Source organism: Chiloscyllium punctatum, chromosome 10, assembly GCF_047496795.1.
Source record: "Chiloscyllium punctatum isolate Juve2018m chromosome 10, sChiPun1.3, whole genome shotgun sequence".
NCBI lineage: Eukaryota > Metazoa > Chordata > Chondrichthyes > Orectolobiformes > Hemiscylliidae > Chiloscyllium > Chiloscyllium punctatum.
The window spans coordinates 112,364,368-112,386,857 of record NC_092748.1 but is presented as its reverse complement, the minus strand read 5'-3'; the positions used below and the strand labels follow the sequence as shown (position 1 = coordinate 112,386,857).

The window sequence follows — 22,490 nt, the reverse complement described above, 5'->3', positions numbered from 1 at the left end:
GAGAGAGGGAGTGAGAGACGGAGAGAGGGAGAGAGAGAGTGTGAGAGATATAGAAAGAGGGGGAGACAGAAAGGGGGAGAGAGAGGGAGAAAGACAGGGACAGAGAGAGAGAAAATCAGAGAGGGACGAGGAGAGTGAGAGACAGGGAGACAGAGAGAGACAGAGAGAGGGACGGAGGACAGACAGAGAGACACATTTTGCGAGGAATACGCCTGTCCCTACTCAATACCCCTCAGACATCTCCAACCACCCCCCCCCCCCCCCCACCCCCCGGCCCCCAATCTTTCTCTCCCAATCCTGTGATGGACTCCTCTCAGATTGATCATTAATCCTTGGGGGAATAGAATCCCCAAGCAGGAAGAGGAGAGAGAGAAGGGGCTGTCGGAGAGGGGGAGAGGGGAAAAGGGTTATTGGGGGAAGGGACTGTAGGGGAGACGGAAAGGGTTATCGGGGGAAGCGGGAAGGGGCTGTAGTGGAGGGGGAAGGGGGGTTATTCCGGGGAAGGTACTGTAGGGAGTGGGAAGGGGTTATTGGGGTGAGGAGGAAGGGACAGGAAAGGAGAGACAAGAGGGAAGGGGCTGTAGGGAAGGGGTTATTGTGGGAAGGGAGATGGGGCAGAGGAGAGGGTAGGGGTTATTGGTGAAGGGGAAGGAGCTGTAGAGGAGGGAGAATAGGTTATTGGGGGAGGGAGAAGGGGCTGTGGAGAAGAGACTGGGTGCAGGGTGAAAGACTCCCTACCCCGGGGTGATTGAGATAATTTGGAATCCGCACAGCGCCTTGGAGGACTGACTGGGTCAGAATATGAGCCCCTGGGGGATCCAGGTGAGGGTGTTGTGAGGGGGGTGGTGCTCCATTCCTCACTCCCCAGTCTGTCTCTCTTCCCTATCTCCCCCCCCCCCCCCCCCCCCCCCCACCTCCCTCTCTGTGCCTGGATCCGGGGCTGCAGCTTCTCTCTCTCACTGCTCGGCTCTAACTCACTGAAACTTACCCCCTCCTCCTCCTCCCCCCCCCCTCCCTCCCCTCCCTCCTCCACCCACACCCTCCCCACCTCTCCCTCCGAAGAGAAATTGCTGGCAGATCCACTCCAGGATCCCATCAGTAAAGTCCAGCTCCGCTCGCCCGGGAGTCCCACAGAAGCCAGCTCACCGCCAGCTGATCCACTGCACGGCTAGCATCCGGCGCAGGGCCGAGTGGACGCCGGCAGCTCGCCCGGGAAGGGTGGGCGACCGACTGCCGGAGCATGGAGTCGCTGTCCCGGGTACAACTCGCTCTTTTCTTGTTCCTACTGTGTCCGGCCAACATCATCAGCCTCTGGTGGTAAGTGACTGCACTCAAATCATTCTTCCTTTGCCTCCTTGCCTTTCTCTCTGTCTTCCTTTCTTTTCAATTCTTTTCCCTCCTCTCTCGCTTTTCCTGTTTCTTTTCTCTGTCTCTCTCTCATTTCTCCCTTTGCTTTCCCCCCTCGACCATAACTCCCTCTCCCGCTGTCTCTATCCCTCCGTTTATTTGGACTCTCCTTTGTCTAAACTATCCCCTGACATCTTAATGGACAGAGAGAGAAAGAGAGAAAAGCAAGACATGGTAATTTATACAATTGTAGGGCACAATTTTCCAGAAAAGAATGGATTTTTGTTTTGTAAACACAGTGTTGAATCTGCCCAAAATAGACCCCTCAGAATTAAAAAACAAATTAATGCACGGGACATGGGTGTTGCTAACTGGGCCAGTACTTATTGCCTGTCCCTAGTTGCCCCTTGAGAAGGTGGTGGTGAGCTGCCTTCTTGAACCACTGCAGTCCTTTTTTGGACCCCCAATGCAATTGGGGAGGGATTTATAGAGTCATAGAGATGTATAGCATGGAAACAGACCCTTTGGTCCAACTCGTCCATGCCGACCAGATTAGGACTTTGATCCAGGAACACGTAAGAGTCAAAGAGTCATAGCAGGTGAACAGACCCTGTAGCCAATGCATCCATGCTGATCAGATATCCTAAATTAATCTAGTCCCATTTGTCAGCAATTGGCCCAAATCCCTCTAAACCCTTCCTATTCGTATACCCATCTAGATGATTTTCAAATGCTGTAACCCTCCACCACTTCCTCCGGCAGCTCATTCCACACATACACCACCCTCAGTGCACAAAATTGCCCCTCAGATCTCTTTTAAATCTTACCCCTTCCACTTTAAATCTATGCCCTCTAGTTTTGGATTCCCCTACCCTGAGAAACAGACCTTATCTACTTACCCTATCCATGCCCCTCATGATTTTACAAACCTCAATAAGGTCACCTCTCAGCCTCCGACGCTCCAGGGAAAACAGCCCCAGCCTATTCAGCCTCTCCTTATAGCTCAAACCCTCCAACCCTGTTGATATCCTTGTAAATCCTTTCTGCACCCTTTCAAATTGAACATCTTTCCTATTGCAGGGAGACCAGGACAGGATGGAGATATGTTTCTGCACATGGTATTCAACATGAATAAATCCTTTTTTTCTACCCCCAAACCCACAAAAAAACCAAAGTGGGGCGGGGAGAGATATGTTTGGTAGAATTTGTTTCCATCAGCACAAGTGTTCTGAAAATCTTTTGTGGGATTGACATTTCTATCTCCACCAATCGCTCAATTCCTCCATCTATTCCACTCCAACAATCGAGAAAGAGACTGATGTCAGTGCCCAGTGAATGTGTTCCAAAATAGAACGGGAGAGAGAGAGAGAGAGAGAGAGAAAGCTGTCAGTCCACCCTGTGTTCAATTTTCAGAAAGCCTACAATCAACCTCCCTATTGCCAGTAAAGTATTAATTGCACAGTCTGTGTTACAGTGAAACATTTCCCCATTCATTCCATCTGCTCAACAGAGAATGTGCGACAGACTCCAAGCGGTGAGTGTGCAATCCCCATTGGCGACCTGTCACCTTTTGCCAAGTGTGAAACTGGACTGAGCAGACAGGCATGACATCCTGACCCTTAGCTGCTGAAAGAATTTAACAGAAAATCACAATGACCAGCAGTTCGATATGAAGAGCTTTTGTGTTCCATGACAGACTTAGGGCTGTCTGGATTGTGTTGTAGGTGAGAAATAAGACCTGGTTTCCCAGAAAACGGGATGGATAAGGAAAGCAGTTGGGTCATCTCCAGACCATTTGCATTCTTAAGCACCTAGGAACAGTAAAGAGGCCATTCAGCCCAAATTAGATCCAAGACAATCTCTCCCTCAACTCCATTCACCTGGCTTTGCTCCCTATTCCTTGTACCACCAGCCAGTAAGAATTACTCACTCTCAACTTCAACTCGTCCCCAATTTGTTTAACCTTTTTAGTGCAGAGGGTTGAAATTTCCACTGATGTTCATGCAGGGAATTGCTTTCTGATTTCACAATTAGATTTTCCCAATTTTAAGTTTACTCTGTGATAATCTTGTTCATTGTCCACTACACCACCTATTTTGGTGTTATCTGTAAACTTACTCACCATGCATCCAATATTCAAATTCAGTTCATTTATACAGATGCCCTCTGCTGAAGGTATTGATCCTCAAGTGGTGTAGGTTTATTGCATCAGTAAACCCCTTCAAAGAGTCGACAAGAAAAGATTTATAAGAATGTTGCCAGGGTTGGAGATTTGAGCTATCGGGCGAGGCTGAACAGGCTGGGGCTGTTTTCCCTGGAGCGTCGGAGGCTGAGGGGTGACCTTGTAGAGGTTTCAAAATCATGAGGGGCATGGATAGGGTAAATAGGCAAAGTCTTTTACCTGGGGTCAGGGAGTCCAGAACCAGAGGGCATAGGTTTAGGGTGAGAGGGGAAAGATATAAAAAAACCTAAGGGGCAACCTTTTCACTCAGAGGGTGTAATGAGCTGCTAGAGGAAGTGTTGGAGACTAGTACAATTGCAACATTTAAAAGGCATCTAGATGGATATAGATGAATAGGAAAGGTTTGGAGGGATATGGGCCGGGTGCTGGCAGGTGGGACTAGATTGGGTTGGGATATCTGGTCGGCATGGATGAGTTGGACTGAAGGGTCTGTTTCCATGCTGTATAATCTCTATGACTCTAAGACTCTAAGTGCTGAGGGAGTGCTATACAGATAGAAGTTCCATCTTTCAGATGAGATATTAAAGTTGCCTGCCAGTAAAAGGTGCTACAGCCAATATATTCAAGAAGCGCGAGGGAATTACCATCAGTGTCCTGATCAATATGTATCCCTCAATCAACAGATTAGCAGATCATTCTCACAATGCTGTGTGTGGGAGTTTGCTGCGTGTAAAATTGCATTTCCTAGAACTAACCACACTTTAAAAGTACTTAACTGGGATATCCTGAATTTGGCGTGGGCACTACATAAGTGCATTTCTTCCCTCTGGTACCTCAAATAACTGATCATTCTTCAGAAACATAGATGAGTGTTGGCAAGGTGATAGATGGTGGTCAATGATATTGCTAAGGTGCTTTCCCTTCTCCCTCAACATCCAGAGTCACAGGCATTCCCAGCAAGGGTCATCGAAGAAAAGTGAAGCACTTTTTAAAGTGTAGTCTTAGGGAGGAGTCAGTAAAGAGTTCCAAGCTCCTTTGGACCTACAGAGTAAGTTACTGTTGGGGACGTGGCTGCAATTCTATTGAATCATGCAAATTTGTTTAAAGTTGACCAGCTGTGGTTTTGGGGAAAGAACGGGTTGAGGGATACAGTAAAAACAAAATGTTTTGCTCTTTGAAATTGCCTGCTCTTCAAATTCCTTAGAAAGTATTAAGGAACAGCTTTTATTTTCTGCCAACATTGCTGAGCACAGATGGCCTGTTTAGAGACTGTAAGCGTTTTTGCGTCCTTTGCTGTTAAAGGTATCTGAACCAGGATGGTAGGATGTTCATTTGGCTCCTGCACTGGACCTGGTGGGCCGAACGGCCTGTTCCTCTGCTGTAAATTCCTTGTGATTCAACATATCTCAGGGTTCTATGTCTTTGTTGTTTTTTACGATCTACCTACAACACATGACTGCAGTGATTCAAGAATTGATGTATAGGTGCCGGTGTTGGACTGGGGTGGACGAAGTTAAAAATCACACAGCACTAGTTTAGAGTCCCACAGGTTTTATTCGGATGCACTAGCTTTCGGAGCCCTGCTCCTTCATCCTGTCAACCACCTGATGAAAGGGCAGTGCTTCGAAAGCAAGTGCTTCCGAATAAACCTGTTGGACTACATCCTGGTGCTGTGTGATTTTTAACGTGATTTAAGAAGGCAGTTCACCTTCTCAAGGGAAACAAGGAATTGTATTAAACACTGGCAGATAGCAACAACCACGTTCCATGAATACATTTAAAAATAAAATCCCACTGGTTGTATTTGCATGAAACACAGTGAAACAGCACATTTGACTACGTTTGGGATTTAAAAAGTTTGTTAAAAGTCTTTTGAGGAGTGTTGGAGCACGGTGTGTTGAGCCCAGGACTGAGAAACAGCAGGTGCTGGTTTCCTGGCAGAGTTCAATCAGTTTCTTGTTCATGTGACATGTGTTAAATGAAGACGTGAGGAGAGAACAGAGCTTTTCAGGGACTGTACAAACTGCTGAACATTCCTGCCTGTTGAACATCGAAACATTTGCGCATCGCCTCACATCACCATCTGGTGATGACCTGATAAGTTTTGTAAAAAGGTTACGGACGGAATAGTTTATTTGGGAAAAAAAAATCAGCAGATGTGTCGGTGCATCGTAGACGTCACAGATTGTTTCAAACACGCACAAATCACCACTGAACCATCTGAAAGGAAAGAAAATCAGTCATGTCCTGCTGGTTCTTTCTGACTTTGAATTTTGACAAGCAAAGCGTCATTCTGATGAAACCTTCATGATGGTATTAATTAGCGTCGACTTGGGTTGAGCAGACAATAGCAACTACTTTCATTCATTCATCTGATTCCTTTAACGTAGCAAGAAGTCAACCACCTCCCCCCTCAAAAAAAACACTTTACAAGGGAGTTATCGAATGAATTCTGACACTGAGCCACTAAAGCTGCATTTGACTGGATATCAAACGCTCAGTTGAAGAGTCAGGTTTTCAGAGGAAGGTAGAGAGGTCCAGGTTAGGGCGTGAATTTCAGAACTCATTGACTCAGACAGCTGAAAGTCCCATGGAAAGATTGGAGAGACAAAAGATTATCAGGAAGTTTGATTGGCATCACATCTGCAAACATTCACTCCCTGACCTCCAATGGTCAGTAGCAGCTGTGTGTACCATCTGCAAGATACACTGCAGAAATTCATCAATGCCCCTTAGCGAGCACCTTCCAAATCCACAATCACATCTCTCTAGAAGGACAAGGGAAGCAGATACATGGGAATGTCATCCCCTGTAAGTTCCCCTCCAAGCCCCTCACCATCCTGACTTGAATGAATGACTTATTGTCACTTGTACTCCACAATGAGCAAGACAGTAAAATACTGTGAAAAGCTTCAACTTGGAAATATATTGCTGTTCCCTCAGTGTCACTAGGTCAAAATCCTGGAATTCCCCCTCAAAGAGCATTATGGGTCAACCCACAGCAGACAGACTGCAGCAATTCAAGAAGGCAGGTCGTCCCCATCTTCTCAAGGGGCAACTAGGAAAGGGCGATAGATGCTGGCCCAGCTAGTGACACCACATTCTACGGGTGAGTTAAAAAAAAAACATTTTGAAGGAGAGGTGAGATGGAGCAGAGCCTATGAATCTAATGACAAGTATGCTCTAGTGTAGGGCCAAGATGGTTGAAAGTTTTGCTGTGAGTCTGAATGTGTGGCTTCAAGTCCCACTCCAGTACAAAACCAAGCTGGCACTCCTAAGAAGTACTCAGGAAGAACTGGACTGTCAGCCGTACTGTCTTTTGAATAAGATAATAAACCCCCAATCACTTTTCTGAAAAAAAAACAGCTGGAAAATGCTCTCTGGTGTCCTGACCAACCTTCTTCTCTCAATCAATAGCACAAAAACAGATTTTCTGGTCGTTAGTGACTGCTGTTTGTGGGAACTTGCTGTGTATAAATAGGCTGTCATGTTTCGTACATTATAACCATATTGCTTCAAAACATTGCCTTGCCAAGTAATTTAGGAAGCTGAGATCATGAAACGCTTTGTAACCATAATCCTCCTCTGAGTGACTGATGGCAAACTAAAGGGAATATTAAATGCAAGACTTTTGGAATAATGCAGGAGCTGGGATGAATTAAATTTGTGAGGGAGGGTGCAAGGACATGTGGAATTAAGGAAAGATATCATTTCATTGGAGACAGTTCAGAGGAGGTTCACTCGGATGATCCCTTGTATTGTCTTATGAGCCAAAGCTAAACATACTGGAACTCAGTGAAGTTTAGAGGAATGAGAGGTGATCTCATTGAAACGTACAGGATTCCTAAGGTGCTTGATGGGGTAAATACTGAAAGGGGGTTTCCCCTCATGAGCGAGTATAATACCAGCGGGAAACAAAGGGCCAGTTTTAGGATAAAACAGCCAGTTTAGGATTAAGATGGGAAGGAGAGGGTTGTGAGTCTTTGAAACTCCTTTCCACAGAGAGAGCTGTGGGGGCAGAATCCTTGTGTAAGGCTGGGATAGATTCTTCACCAATTGGGGAATAAAGGATTACAGGAAATTGGCAGCAAAGTGGACATTAGGAATGTCAGATCAGCCATGATCATGTTGAAGGGAGGAACAGGCTCAACAGACTGAATGGCGAAGTCTTGTATGTTTTTTATGGTCTTGTGGGTAGATTTGTAGCTGAGGGAAAAGATTTTGAATTCAACACATCCAAAAACAGACAAGGGCGACTTCTGCAAAGGGACTTAATGCGAATTGGGATGGATGTAACGACATTGGGGGTGAGTTGGAGTTCAGGAGCAACAACTTGGAAGGTCTTGTCTGACGGTGATGGATGGATATATGTGGCTATCAATGGCAGTGAGGATGGGGTCCCATGGGAAACGTGCAATGTGCCAGAGGTTGGAGCAGTGGGGTTTAATGAAAGAGGAATCAGAGGGTGGGGTTAGAATGCCAGCTCAATGTTGATTGAACATGACACAGTGAGTGCGGGCGGAATCTGATTGAGCATTGAAGTACTGGGAGAGATTCAGGGATACGGTATGAGATTTTGGCAGGATAAATGCCTGTGGTTTGAAAGATTGTAATTCAATCTTAATAGGCTCTACTTTTATTTGTAAGTTCTTCATATTGTGATCTTGCATGAGTTGCTTAGATCTACTCCATTCAACTGTGATTCCTTTCATCGGCCTTATATATAATATTGATGTCCTTCATCATGGAAAGGTAGGGAATAGTCGGAGAGAGATAGAAAAGGAAGAAATTGCAGCTTTCAGGATTGATAATTTACATTCCTCAATATGTGGTTAGGCGCTGCATCCCAAAGATTGTAAAACAATGAAGAGTGGCTTTTATTCAAAGGCTTTCGTGACATCTTGTGAGATTAAACATTCTTGCATTCCCCAAAAAGCTGGTGGAGGCTGAGTCCTAAAGTTTATTCAAGGGTGAGTTTGATAGATTTCTAATGGGCAAGGGTATCTGATGTTAAGAGGAGGGAGGAGATACAAATAGGAAAGAGGAGTTGAGACTCCAACTATCCATTTTATCCATGCCTCTCAACTTTGTAAACTTCGACTAGGTCATCCCTCATCCTTTGATGGTCAAGTGAAAACAAACCAAGTTTGTCCAATCTCTCCTCAAAGCTAATACCTTCCAACTGAGGCAACATCCTGATAAAATGTTTCTGTATCCTCTCCAAACGCTTCACATCCTGCTGGCAGTGAGGCAACAAGGAACTGTGCACAATATTGCAAATGTGGCCAAACGAAAGTTTTGTATTTCTGCAAATTTTTATACTCCATGCATCAACCAATGAAGGCAAGTGTGCCATACACCTTCTTGACCACAGTACCCACTTGCATTGCCACTTTCAAGGAATTGTGGACCTGTCTACCATAATATTACTAAGGGTTTTACTGTTTACTGCATACTTCCCTTCTGCATTATAGCTTCCAAAATGTATCACCTCGCTTTTGTCCAGATTAAGTTCCAGCAGCCATTTCTCCACCCAAGATTCCAGCTTATCTATATCCCACTGTATCCTCTGGCATTCCTCCATCACTATCAGCAGCTCCCCTAATTTTTGTATTGTCCAGAAACTTACTAATCACCTATGTTCTCCTCCAAATTGTTCATATGTATTGCAAACAACAGGTCCCAGCACTGATCCCTTTGGAACACCACTGGTCACAGATTTCCAGTTAGAAAAACACCTTTCGACTGCTACTCGACATTTTTTCTGACCAGTCCAGTTCTGTATCCATCTTACCATGTGACTTTACTTTTTGTACCAGTCTTTCATGAGGGACCTTTGCTCAAGTCCACGTAGACAAATCGACCACCCTTGCGAAAGTGAGGACTTGCAGACACTGGAGATCAGAGTCAAGATTAGAGTGCTGTTGGAAAAGCACAGCGGATCAGTCAGCATCCGAGGAGCAGAAAAATCGACACTTCGGGCAAAAGCTCTTTATCAGGAATGATCTGATGAAAGGCTTTTGCCTGAAACATCGATTTTCCTGCTCCTTGGATGCTGCCTGACCGCTGTGCTCTTCCAGCACCACTCTAATCTTGACTCAAATCCACCATCCTGCCCTCATTAATCATCTTTGCCACTTCCTCAAAAAAGCTCAATCAAATTTGAGAGACATGTCCTACTCACACAAAGCCGTGCTGCCTCTTGCTAATAAGTCCATATTTTTCTAAACGTGAGTAAATCCTTTCCCTAAGAATCTTCTCCAGTATTTTCCCTCCCACTGACATGAGACTCACTGGCCTGTAATTTCCTTGTTTCGCTTCTTAAACAAAGGAACAACATTGACTATTTTCCAATCCTCTGGGAACTGTCTTGTGACTAAAGAGGGCGCAAAGATTTCATACAAGATCCCAGCAATTTCTTCACCTACCTCCCTCAGCATTCTGGGATTGATTCCATCAGGTCCTAGGGGTTTGCTAGCCTTGATACTTTTCAAATCACCCAATAATACCTCCTTTTTTTATACTGATGCCCTAGAATATCAATATACACCTCTCAAGACTCATCGTTCACCAGGTCCTTCTCCTTTATAAATACCATTGCAAAGTATCTGTTAAGGATGTCACTCACTTCCCCTGGCTCCACGTATAAATTTCCTCCTTTTTCCTTGAGTGGACTTGCTCAACATATACATATAAAATGCCTTGGGGCTTTCCTTAATCCTGTTTACCAATGACTTTACATGTCCTCTTTTACCCCTCCTAATTCCTTGTTGGAGTTCTTTCTTGCTATCTTTGCATTCTTCAAAGGTTCTGCCTGTCTTCAGTTTCTGAAACCTTACATATGTCTCCTTTTCCTTTTTGATTAAGCCCTCAATTTCTTTTGGCAGCTAAGAATCCCGAATCTTGTCATCCTTTTCTATCATTTTCACAGGAACATACAAGTCCTGGACTCTAAACAATTAGCCTTTGAAAGATTCTCACATGCCAGATGTGGATTTACCCTCAAACTGCCTCAAATCTATCTTTCCCAGTTCCTGTCTCATATTGTGGTGGTTAGCCTTCCCCAGTTTAATACTTCTACTCAAGGATTGGGTTGGGATATCTGGTCGGCATGGATGAGTTGGACTGAAGGGACTGTTTACATGCTGTACATCTCTATTCGTATCCTTAGCCATAAGCAACTGAAACCTTTTCAGAATTATGGTTACTGTTGTGGAAATGCACCTCCACTGAAACTTTAATGACAAGGTTGGCCTCATTTCCCAATACCAGGTCTACTGTGGCCTCTTCTCGAGCTGGACTGTTTACATTTTGTTTCAAAGAAAACCATCCTAGATGCACCTAGCAACCACCGGCGCTCCCCCCACCAGTGCTAAGGGAGTCCCAGACAATATGGGGAAAGTTAAAATCACCCACAAAACAACCCTGATGTTTTCACATTTTTCCATAATCTGCCCCATATTTCTGTCTCTCTATCACCCACTGGCTGTTGGGCGGTCTGTGGCATAATCCCATCAAAGTGATTGCACCCTTCCAATTCCTGAACTCTACCCATAAGGCCTCACTGGATGAACCCTCCAAGGTGTCCTCCCTCAGTACAGCTGTAATATTCTCCCCCATCAGTAACACACCTTTCCCACCTTTTTTACGTCCCTCTACCTCGCCTGAAATATCTAATTCCCAGAATATTAAGCTGCCAATCTTGGCCCTCTCTGAACCAAGTCTCCAGTAGCAACAATTTCATAGTTATATGTATTACTCCAAGCTCTAAGTTCATCTGCCTCACCATATCATATTCCTTGCTTTGAAACAAGTAAATCTCAGACTGTCAGTATTCAGTAACCTCTCCCCTGTCTGTTTTTCCACTTAGACTTCATTTCTAACTCCTCCTTTAGTTATCTCACTTGCTGACTTCCAGCTTTGGGCAGCTGTCTGTGTGGAGTTTGCACGTTCTCCCCGTGTCTGTGTGGGTTTCCTCCGGGTGCTCCGGTTTCCTCCCACAGTCCAAAGATGTGCAGGGTAGGGCGGATTGGCCACAGGAAATGCAGGGTTACAGGGTTAGAGTATGAGAGTGGGTCTGGGTGGGATGCTTTTCGGAGGGTTGGTGTGGACCTGATGGGCTGAGCGGCCTGCTTCTACACTGTAGGGATACTATGATTCTATGAGTTACTGTTCTGGTTTCCACAATCCCTGCCACACCAGTTTAAATCCTCCTGATTAACATTAGCAAACCACCAGGATGTTGGTGCCACTCAGTTTAGCTGCTCTGTCCTTCTTGTACAGGTCCCATCTGCCCTGGAAGACATTCTGATGATCCAGATATCTGAAACCCTCCCTCTTACACCAGATTCTTAGCCACGTATTTAACTACTATCTTCCTTTTCCCAGCCCAACTGGCACATGGCACAGGAAGTAATCCTGAGACTACGACCTTTGATGCTATGCTTTTCAAACTTCCTACCTAGCTATCTGAACTCACTTCGCAGGACCTCATCTCACTTCCTGCCTATGTTGGTGATACCAATACGGGCCATATTATGTTCAATTCCGGTCTCCTCCCTGTTGGAAAGATGTTGTGAAACTTGAAAGGGTTCAGAAAAGATTTACAAGGATGTTGCCAGGGTTGGAGGATTTGAGCTATAGGCAGAGGTTGTATAGGCTGGGGCTGTTTTCCCTGGAGCGTCGAAGGCTGAGGGGTGACCTTATAGAGGTTTATAAAATCATAAGGGGCATGGATAGGGTAATTAGACAAAGTCTTTTCCCTGGGATGGGGGAGTCCAGAATTAGAGGGCGTATGTTTAGGGTGAGAGGGAAAAGATATAAAAGAGACCTGCGGGGCAATGTTTTCACGCAGAGGGTGGTACGTGTATGGAATGAGCTGCCAGAGGAAGTGGTGGAGGCTGGTAGAATTGCAACATTTAAAAGGCATCTGGATGGGTATATAAATAGGAAGGGTTTTGAGGGATATGGGCCGGGTGCTGGCAGGTGGGACTAGATTGGGTTGGGATATCTGGTCAGCATGGATGAGTTGAACTGAAAGGTCTGTTTCCATGCTGTACATCTCTATGACTATGGGCAATTTAGCATGGCTAATTCACCCCAACCTGCACATCTTTGGATTGTGGGAGGAAACCCATGCAGACATGGGGAGAATGTGCAAATTTCACACAGCCAGTTGCCTGAGGCTGGAATTGAACCTGGGTCCCTGGTGCTGTGAGGCAGCAGTGCTAACCACTGAGGTGTCGTGCCGCCCAGCTCTTCTCTGCAAACCTTATTGGTGTGACCAGCTCACGAAACGTGCTGTCCATGGTGTTCTCAACCTCAAGCATGCTGCACAGTGAGACCATCTGCATCTCCAGACGCTCCATGTGACAAACCAGGAACTGCATCTGAACACACTTCGCGAACACGTCGTCAGCATGGATAACGGAAAGTGTCCCTGACTTGCCACCTATTTCAGGAGGAACATTCCACAGAGCCAGGTTCTCTGGCCACATGAATTGACGTTATCAACTCCACTAATAATTGAACCTTGGAAGTTCCTTTAGTTTATTTCCTGCTGCCAGCTGCCTTTTCTTTCACTGATGCTCCTTAAAGAGAGTATTGAGTGCTACCAATTTTATCCTGGACTCAGATTACTCTGGGCCTACAGTTTCTGCCCTTACCTCTCAATGGCATTGACTCCTCCTGGACTCCATTTCCCTGAGTCCTGGATAGGCTCCAGCGACCAATCCTGAACTGTCTTTTCCTGTTCAAGCTGAGAGCTCAGCCTGTGTGTGATAGTGAGGATAGTAGTGAGGAGGAAGAGCCCTGCCTGGTGTTGCCTTATCTAGATAAATGGGACCATACTGTCCCCACCCATGCTTTCCCGACTGATAACCAACTATCAGCAACAATCAGGGATTGGGATAGCAACCCCTGTATAGCACAGTGCTCCACTGGCTGGTGTATCCATCCATGAGCCACAGTAAATCCTAACCCAGAGTGTAAAAATATAAGAAATAGCAGTGGAAGGAGGCCATTTGGCCCATCAAAAAGCCTTACTATTTAAAAAGATCATGGCCACTCATCTATCTTAAATCTACATCCCTGCACTATCCTCATAATCCTCATTTTCTCAGAGAATCCAATAATTTACTGACCTTTGTATGGAAAGTATTCATTGCTTCAGAATCATTAGGTTCAAAAATCGAAAGTTCCAAAGATTCATCATGCTCTGACTCTAGAAATCTACAGCATGGCAACAGGTTCTTCGGTCCAACTTGTCCATGCTGATCAGGTTTCCCAAACTTAAACTAGTCCCACTTACCTGTATTTGGCCCATATCCCTCTAAACCTTTCCTATTCATGTAACTGTCTGAATGCCTTTTAAATGTTGTAACTGTACCTGCATCTACCACTTCCTCTGGCAGTTCATTCCACATTGTGTACCACCTTTTGCACCCCTTAGGTCCTTTTAAAATTATGCCCTCTACTTTTGAACTCTCCTACCCTCGGAAAAACTCTTTATCTATTCACCCAATTCCTGCCCCTCATGATCTTATAAACCTGTATAAGGTCACCCCTCAGCCTCCCCATCTCATTCGGTTCTGAGTGGCTGATTCCTTATTCTGAGATGGTAATTTAGGATTTCACACCAGGGTAAACAGCCAGGCAGCTCATATTCTGTCAAATCCTTTAAGAATTCAATGTGTTTGAATGAGAACAGTCCTCTGCCTTTTCAACTCAGCAGCACAGTGGCTCCGTGGTTGGCACTGCTGCCTCACAGTGCCGATACCCTGGGTTCGATGCCAGCCTCGGGTGACTGTCTATGTGGTGTTTGCACACTCTCCCCGTGTCTGCATGGGTTTCCTCCAGGTTCTCCAGTTTCCTCCCGCAGTCCAAAGATGTGCAGGTGAGGGTGGATTGGCCATGCTAAGTTGCCCATAGTGTTCAGGGATGTGTAGGCTAGGTGGGTTAGCCATGGAAAATGCAGGGTTTCAGGGTTAGTGGGGTGAGTCGGGGTGGGATGCTGTTCAGGGAGTTGGTGTGAACACAATGAGCTGAATCGCTCCACACTGTAGAGACTCTAAATTCAAGCGAATGAAAATTGTGCCTGCTTGATCTCTCCTCAAATGATGACCCTCTCATTTCAGTGTAGTAAATATTTTTTGTGGGGCCTCATTTAAAAACATGAAGTAAGAGCCGGAGTAGGCCATTCCACCCCTCGAGACTACTCTGTCATTTAGTACATTCATAGTGGATCTGATTTTGATCTCAAATCTGTATCCCAGCCTATTGCAGATACTCATTCATCACCTGTTCAACAAGACTCGAGCCCTGCTTTAATAAACAGTCTCGGAGACTGCTACCACCACCTTTTTCTGGAATCTTTGAATCCCCACAGTTTGGAAGCAGGCCATTCAGCCCATTGAGTCTACATCAACTCTTCAAAGAGCATCCCACCCAAGTCCACCCCCCCTTGTGCCTCCAAGTGGAGCTACAAAAAAAGGGTTGGAGGATTTGAGCTATTGGGAGAGGCTGAACAGGCTGGGGCTGTTTTCCCTGGAACATTGGAGGCTGAAGGGTGATCCAATAGAGGTTTATAAAACCATGAGGGGCATGGATAGGATAAATAGACAAAATCTTTTCCCTGGAGTGGGGGAGTCCAGAACTAGAGGGTATAGGTTTAGGGTGAGAGGGGAAAGATATAAAAGAGACCCAAGGGACAACTTTTTCATGCAGAGGGTGTATGGAATGAGCTGCCAGAGGAAGTGGTGGAGGCTGGTACAATTGCAGCATTTAAAAGGCATCTGAATGGGTATATGAATAGGAAGGGTTTGGAGGGATATGGGCCGGGTGCTGGCAGGTGGGTCTAGATTGGGTTGGGATATCTGATCGGCATGGACGGGTTGGACTGAAGGGTCTGGTTCCACGCTGTACATCTCTATGACTCTATAAGTGACCTATGTCCTTAGAGTCCAGAGGAGGGATGTAGTGATTGTAACAAGGTCAGCCAGATGGCCTTCATAGAATATGAGTTCCCTGATTGGGGCTGTTAACCTGGTCAGACAAATGAACATAGAACATAGAACAATACAGCACAGAACAGGCCCTTTGGCCCACGATGTTGTGCCGAACATTTGTCCTAGCTTAAGCACCCATCCATGTACCTATCCAATTGCTGCTTAAAGGTCACCAATGATTCTGACTCTGCCACTCCCACAGGCAGCGCATTCCATGCCCCCACCACTCTCTGGGTAAAGAATAAATGAGTAATGTGTTTTTCTAGCTAACCCACCCAGCCTGCACATCCCTGGACATTGTGGGAAAGTTTAGCATAGAGAATCCATCCTAACCTCTTTTGAGGAAGACAACTCGAAAAACCCATGACCTTTTGTTTTAAGTGACAGTTACCCCTAAGCCTCCACCTTCCACACCCACAACCACTTCCACCTAAAAGGACAAGGGCAGCAGATGTATGCGAACACTATCACCCACAAGTTCTCCTTTAAGCCACTCACCATCTTGACTTAGAAGTATATTGCCATTCCTTCAGTGTTGCTGGGTCAAAATCCTGGAGTTCCCTAAAAGCATTGTCATCCTACTCACAAAAACTCCAGCCGAAGGCAGCTCAGCATCATCTTTAACAAGGGCAATTAGGGATGGAGATGGGAAATAATGATAAAAAAGACTGAAAGTTTGACATTAATACTTCATAATATTGTGTCCTGAACAGAGTCATCATCATAAATCTAGCACCAGGCACAATCTTTAATGCTATTTTAAGATTAGATTATTTACAGTTGGAAACAGGCCCTTCTGCCCAACAAGTCCACACCGACCCTCCGAACAGCAACCCACCCAGACCCATTCCTCTACATCTAACACTACGGGCAATGTAGCATAGCCAATTCACCTAACCTGCACATTGTATTTTGGACTGTAGGAGGAAACCAGAGCACCCAGAGAAAACCCACGCAGACACGGGGAGAATGTGCAAACTCCACACAGTCAGTTGCCTGAGGCAGGAATTGAACCTGGGTCTCTGGCGCTGTGAGGCAGCAGTGCTAACCACTGTGTCACCGTGCCACCCTGTTAGTATTAATTTGGTGTTATTTTAATGTGAATGACAAGACATTGTGTTCCCTTCAGTATTAAATGACTCATATGGACAAAGTGTTTGCAGATCCTCAGAACATCCCAAAGCATTTCACAGACAATAAATTATTTTAAAAACTCAGTTGTTGTTGTTGTTATATCGGCACTTTTTACATAATAAGACCTGCTGAAATATTTATGTCCTGTGCAGCATTAGTATGTGCTTTAACTTTGGTAATTGTCTGCTCACCTTTTTTGCACAATTGTAACCAATATATTGATGTGATGGATTGTCCAGACCAGAACGAAGCAACATGCAAGAGATTTGATTCGATTTGACTTAATTTATTGTAGTCACATGTACCGATGTACAGTGAAAAGTTTTGTTTTGTGATCAGCATAGTCAGATCCTAGCAAACAAGGACATATTGATCATACAGTGCTGAGATAGAGTGAGGCATACAAGGTTATGGCTGCATAGGAGGTGTGCAAAGCAAGATCAACATTTTTTGATTCTGAGGAAGGGTTACTGGACCCAAAACATTAATTCTGATTTCTTTTCACATCCTGCCAGACCTGCCGAGCGTTTCCTGCAAATTCTATTTTTGGTTCAACATTGTTTGGAGTTAGAGAGTCCATTCATTAGTCTAATAATGGCAGAGGAGAAGCTGTTCCTGAACGTGCGTGTTCAAGCTTCTGCATCTTCTGCCTGTCAGAAGAGGTTGTAGGAGAGCATTATCTGGGTGGGAGGGGTCTTTGATGATGTTGGCAGCCTTTCTGTGGCAGTGAGCCGTGCAAATGGAGTCTGTGGATGGGAGGTTGGTTTCTGTGATGGTGTGGGCTGTGCACATAACTCTCTGTCGGCAGAGGAGTTGCCATTATGCACTTGGATAGAAAGCTTTTTATGATGTATCTGTAGAAGTTAGTGAGGGTCCTTATGGGCATGCTGAATTTCCTGAGCCTCTTGAGGAAGAGGGGACCTTGTTGTGCCTTCTTGACTGTTGCATCTGGGTGGGAAGTCTAGGACTCCCCACTGTTTTCTGTGTCATTTTCAGCCCACTAGGAATCTTGCTCACAACATGTGGTGATCTGAATGGCAGTTTGCAGTGCAGCTGATAAAGGACTGTTTTGTTGTCTATTGGGCTCATTTTATGCAGGTTTGGAGGCTGCTGTGTGACCTGGGGGAGGATGAAAATTATATCCACGGACCAAAGTGAGCCAACTTAGTTCAGAGATGATGCTTCACCATCCTTTCCATCACAACTCTAAATCTCCTGCTACTATAGAATTGAGTTCCAGTGGCTTTAACCTCTAACGCTATAAAGTCTTATTCATGTCAGTCAGCAACCCGAGGTTAGGAAGAGTTCAATTGTTGCACCCCTGTTGCAAATGGAAATTGTTTACTCAGACTCTAGGGGGGAATAGAAACAGTCTGAAATGATTATTTTCCCCTGTGTCATTATTAATATCTTTGAAACTTGGACCTGGTTATATATGAGGATATGGAGAATGCATGAGAGAGAGGACAGATGGCAGAGAGTGCAAATATTGAGACATTCGTGATTGGCTCAGAGTTCAGGAATCAGTCAGGATATGTGATCAGTGACGTTACTTCTATCGATTTCGATTTTTAACTGAGGAAGAGTGTAGTGTTTCTGCAAGAGACACAGTTAAAATATGATCTGCACTATACACAGGATAGGAATTTATATAGGAGATAATCAGCAGCTCATTACAAGTCTGAAATCTAAACAGACAGTCCTAATGCAATGCCTGAATGGTTCACAAATGTTAGCTGGAAGATTGAATTACAGCTTTTTGCTTAGTGTCAGCTAAATGATATTTTTGCATCACATATATACACTGGGTGGATTAATTGCTGAGTGTTTGGCAGGGAGATCGTGCAGCAGAGTCAGAACTCAGACACTGGTGAAAGCATAACAAAACTATGCAGCTCAGGCTTTATACATTACATGATTGGCAATAGAAAATAAGAGGAGTAGGTCATTCGGCCCTTTGATCAGCCATTCAATCTGAACATGGCTGATCATCCAGATCGGTCCCCTGTTTCTCCTGATACCCTTCGATCCCTTAGTCCTAAGAACTGTGTCTAAACCCTTCTCAAAACATATATTAGATATGTGAGCGAGAGGAGTAAGTTACAGTTTGGAACATAATGGGGTCGGGGAGGGTGGTGTGTGTTCAGATGGTTTTGGGATGGCACGGTAGCTCAGTGGTTAGCCTCACAGCACCAGGGACCCAGGTTCGATTCCAGCCTTGGGCGACTGTCTGTGGGGAGTTTGCACATTCTCCCTGTGTCTCCGTGGGTTTCCTCCGTGTGCTCCAGTTTCCTCCGACAGTCCAAAGAGGTGCAGTTAGGTGAATTGGCCATACCAAATTGCCCATAGTGCTAGGTGCATTAGTCAGAGGGAAATGGGTCTGGGTGGGTAACTCTTCAGAGGGTTGGTACGGACTGTTTGGGCTGAAGGACCTGTTTCCACACTGTAGGTAATCTAATATGTTGAACAATGGATATTTGGCAGTAAGGTCAAGGTTCTAATATAATAGACATTTTAGGCCACTTTTGGAATACTGTATTCAACTCTGATGTCCCTACTAGAGTAAGGATATTGTGAAACTTGAAAGGGTTCAGAAAAGACTTACAAGGATGTTGCCAGGGATGGACGGTTTGAGCTATAGGGAGAGGCTGAATAGGGTGGGGCTGTTTTCCCTGGAGCGTCAGAGGCAGAGAGGTGACCTTAGAGAGGTTAATAAAATTATGAGGGGCATGGATAATTTGAATAGACAGGATCTTTTCCCCGGGGTAGTGCGTCCAAAACTAGAGAGCATAGGTTTAAGATGAGAAAGGAAAGATGAGAAAGGACCTATGGGGAAACTTTTTTCACGCAGAGGATGATGTGTGCATGGAATGAGTTGCCAGAGGAAATAGTGAAGGCTGGTACAATTACAACATTTAAAAATCATCTGGATGGATACAAGAATAAGAAGGGTTTAGAGAGGTATGGGCCAATTACTGGCAAATGGGACTAGATTGATTTAGGATGTCTGGTTGGCATGGATGAGTTGGATTGAAGGGTCTGTTTCTGTGATGGGCAATTCTGTGACTCTATGAGTTGTTAGGGTGGTGTATATTTGGATCAGTGGATATCCTGGAGGCTGGAATCTAATGAAGGTGGGGTGAGTGTGGGGAGGGTGGGGTAGGAAGTTCAGCTGGTTTACATCTGGTTTGTGATGGACAATGAATGCTGGTATTGCCAGCAACAGTCTGTGACAGAATAAAGCAGAGTATATTGAACAATGGATATCTGGGAATGACATAACCAATTATGGAACAAAATTATATAGATATATAATCAACAAAATGTATTACAGGCCTTCTAAGTACAAAAATAATATTGGAAAGTGATTTTGCTGGCTACTGATGCCAATGATGTAAGACAATGTTTATATTGAGAGAATAACAGTTGCAGAACAATTGCTTTGGATTTGTTGAGTCATTAAATATCTCAGGACAGCATACAATATAAAATATTGCATGGGTGCCATAGCAATCACTGTTTCAAACCAAGAACACACCAAAACAAGTCACTTTCTTTGTGATCAGTTTGTGATACAAATCCAGCATGAATGGCTAGGAGTGGTGGGAGAGAAGATAATTTAATGAAGATTTTTCAAAGGTTGCTGACAGACCTCCTTTGTTGCTGCTCCTGACTCTCAGCTGTCCTCTCAGTTTCAAGAACTCAACAAAGTTGAGTGACTGGCCAATGTTTGCTCCTCAACCAATATTGCCATCATCAATGATCTGGTCAATGTCATACCACTGCCTGTGGGAGCCTGTTATGCTCAAATGAGCCAAAAGGGTTCCTACAACAGTGACCATGTATTGACATTTGTTGGTTGGAAAATGTATTGAAGTTATCTTGAGGCTATGATAACATGATAATATAAATACCAATTTCTTTTCACTCCAGAACCCAGTAAGTTAACCCTTAGGGAGGGAGTTCCAGGATTTTGACCCAAAGATACTGAAGGAAGACAATATATTTCCAAGTCAGGATGGTGAGTGGCTTGAAGGGGAACTTCCAGGTTGTGGTGTTGCCATGTGTCTGCTGCCCTTGTCCTTCCAGAAGGAAGCGATCATGAGCTTGGAAGGTGCTGTCTAAGGATCTTTGGTGAATGTCTGCAGTGCATCTTGTAGATAGTATACACTGTTGCTACTGAGCATTGGTGGTGGAGGGAGTGGATGTTTGTGGATGTGGTGCCAATCAAGTGGGTTGCTTTTGTCCTGAATGATGTCAAGCTTCTTGAGTGTTGTTGGAGATGCACTCAACCAGGCAAGTGGGGAGTATTCCATCCCACTCCTCACTGTACCTTATGAATGGTAAACAGACTCTGGGGAGTCAAGAGGTGAATTATGTGCCTCAGTATTCCTAACCTCTGACCTGTTCTTGTAGGCAACCCAGTAGATGTGGTGCATCTAGATTTCCAGAAGGCATTCAACAAAGTCCCCCACAAAAGCCTACTGCATAAGATAAAGATGCATGTATTAGCATAGATAGAGAAACAGTTAACTAACAGGAAGCCAAGAGTGGGACAAAATGAGTGCTATTCTGGTCGGCAATCAGTGACTAGTTGTGTGCCTCAGGGATCAGTGTCGGGACTGCAATTATTCACAATTTACATAGATGATTTGGAGTTGGGGAACACAAGTAGTGTGTCAAAGTTTGTGGAAGAGACCAAGATGAGTGGCAGAGCAAAGTGTGCAGCAGACTGTGAAATTTTGCAGACATACATAAATAGTTTAAGTGAGTGGGTAAAGGTCTGGCAGATGGAGTCAATGTTAATAAATGTGAAGTCATCCATTTTGGTAGGAGTAACAGTAAAAAGGATTATTATTTGAATGGTAAAAAATTGCAGCAGGCTGCTATACAGAGGGACCTGGGGGTCCTTGAGCATGAATCACAGAAAGTTGGTCTGCAGGTGCAATAAGTAATTAGGAAGGCAAATGGAATATTGTCCTTCATTGCTAAAGGGATTGAGTTTAAAAACAGGGAGGTTATGCTGCAGCTGCATAGGGTGCTAGTGAGGCTACACCTGGAGTACTGTGTGCAGTTTTGGTCTCCTTACTTGAGTAAGGATGTACTGGCACTGGATGGGGTGCAGAGGAGGTTCACTAGATTGATTCCGGAGTTGAGGGGGTTGGTTTATGAGGAGAGACTGAGCAGATAGGTATTATATCTATTAGAATTTAGAAGAATGAGGGGGATCTTATCGAAACAAGTAAAATCGACGTTTCGGGCAAAAGCCCTTCATCAGGAATAAAGGCAGAGAGCCTGAAGGGTGGAGAGATAAGCTAGAGGAGGGTGGGGGTGGGGAGAAAGTAGCAGAGAGTACAATAGGTGAGTGGGGGAGGGGATGAAGGTGATAGATCGGGGGGAAGGGTGGAGTGGATAGGTGGAAAAGAAGATAGGCAGGTAGGACAAGTCATGGGGACAGTGCTGAGCTGGAAGTTTGGGACTGGGGTGAGGTGGGGGAAGGGGAAATGAGGAAACTGTTGAAGTCCACATTGATGCCCTGGGGTTGAAGTGTTCTGAGGCGGAAGATGAGGCGTTATACCTCCAGGTGTCTGGTGGTGAGGGAGCGGTGGTGAAGGAGGCCCAGGGCCTCCATGTCCTTGGCAGAGTGGGAGGGAGAGTTGAAATGTTGGGCCACGGGGCGGTGTGGTTTGATTGGTGTGGGTGTCCTGGAGATGTTCCCTAAAGTGCTCTGCTAGGAGGCGCCCAGTCTCCCCAATGTAGAGGATACCGTATCGGGAGCAATGGATACAATAAATGATATTAGTGGATGTGCAGGTAAAACT

General features: G+C 45.0%; 1 protein-coding gene across 1 annotated transcript in view; it reads left to right on the top strand.

The window, feature by feature from the left end:
* Window positions 1-1,015: 1,015 nt before the first annotated feature.
* LOC140482442 (protein Wnt-6-like) overlaps window positions 1,016-22,490 on the top strand; it is a 107,954-nt gene continuing 86,479 nt past the window's right edge. Inside the window, exon 1 of the mRNA XM_072579946.1 lies at window positions 1,016-1,317. Coding sequence (XP_072436047.1) covers window positions 1,241-1,317 — 77 coding nt within the window. The 5' untranslated portion in view covers window positions 1,016-1,240. The remainder of the gene's footprint in view (window positions 1,318-22,490) is intronic.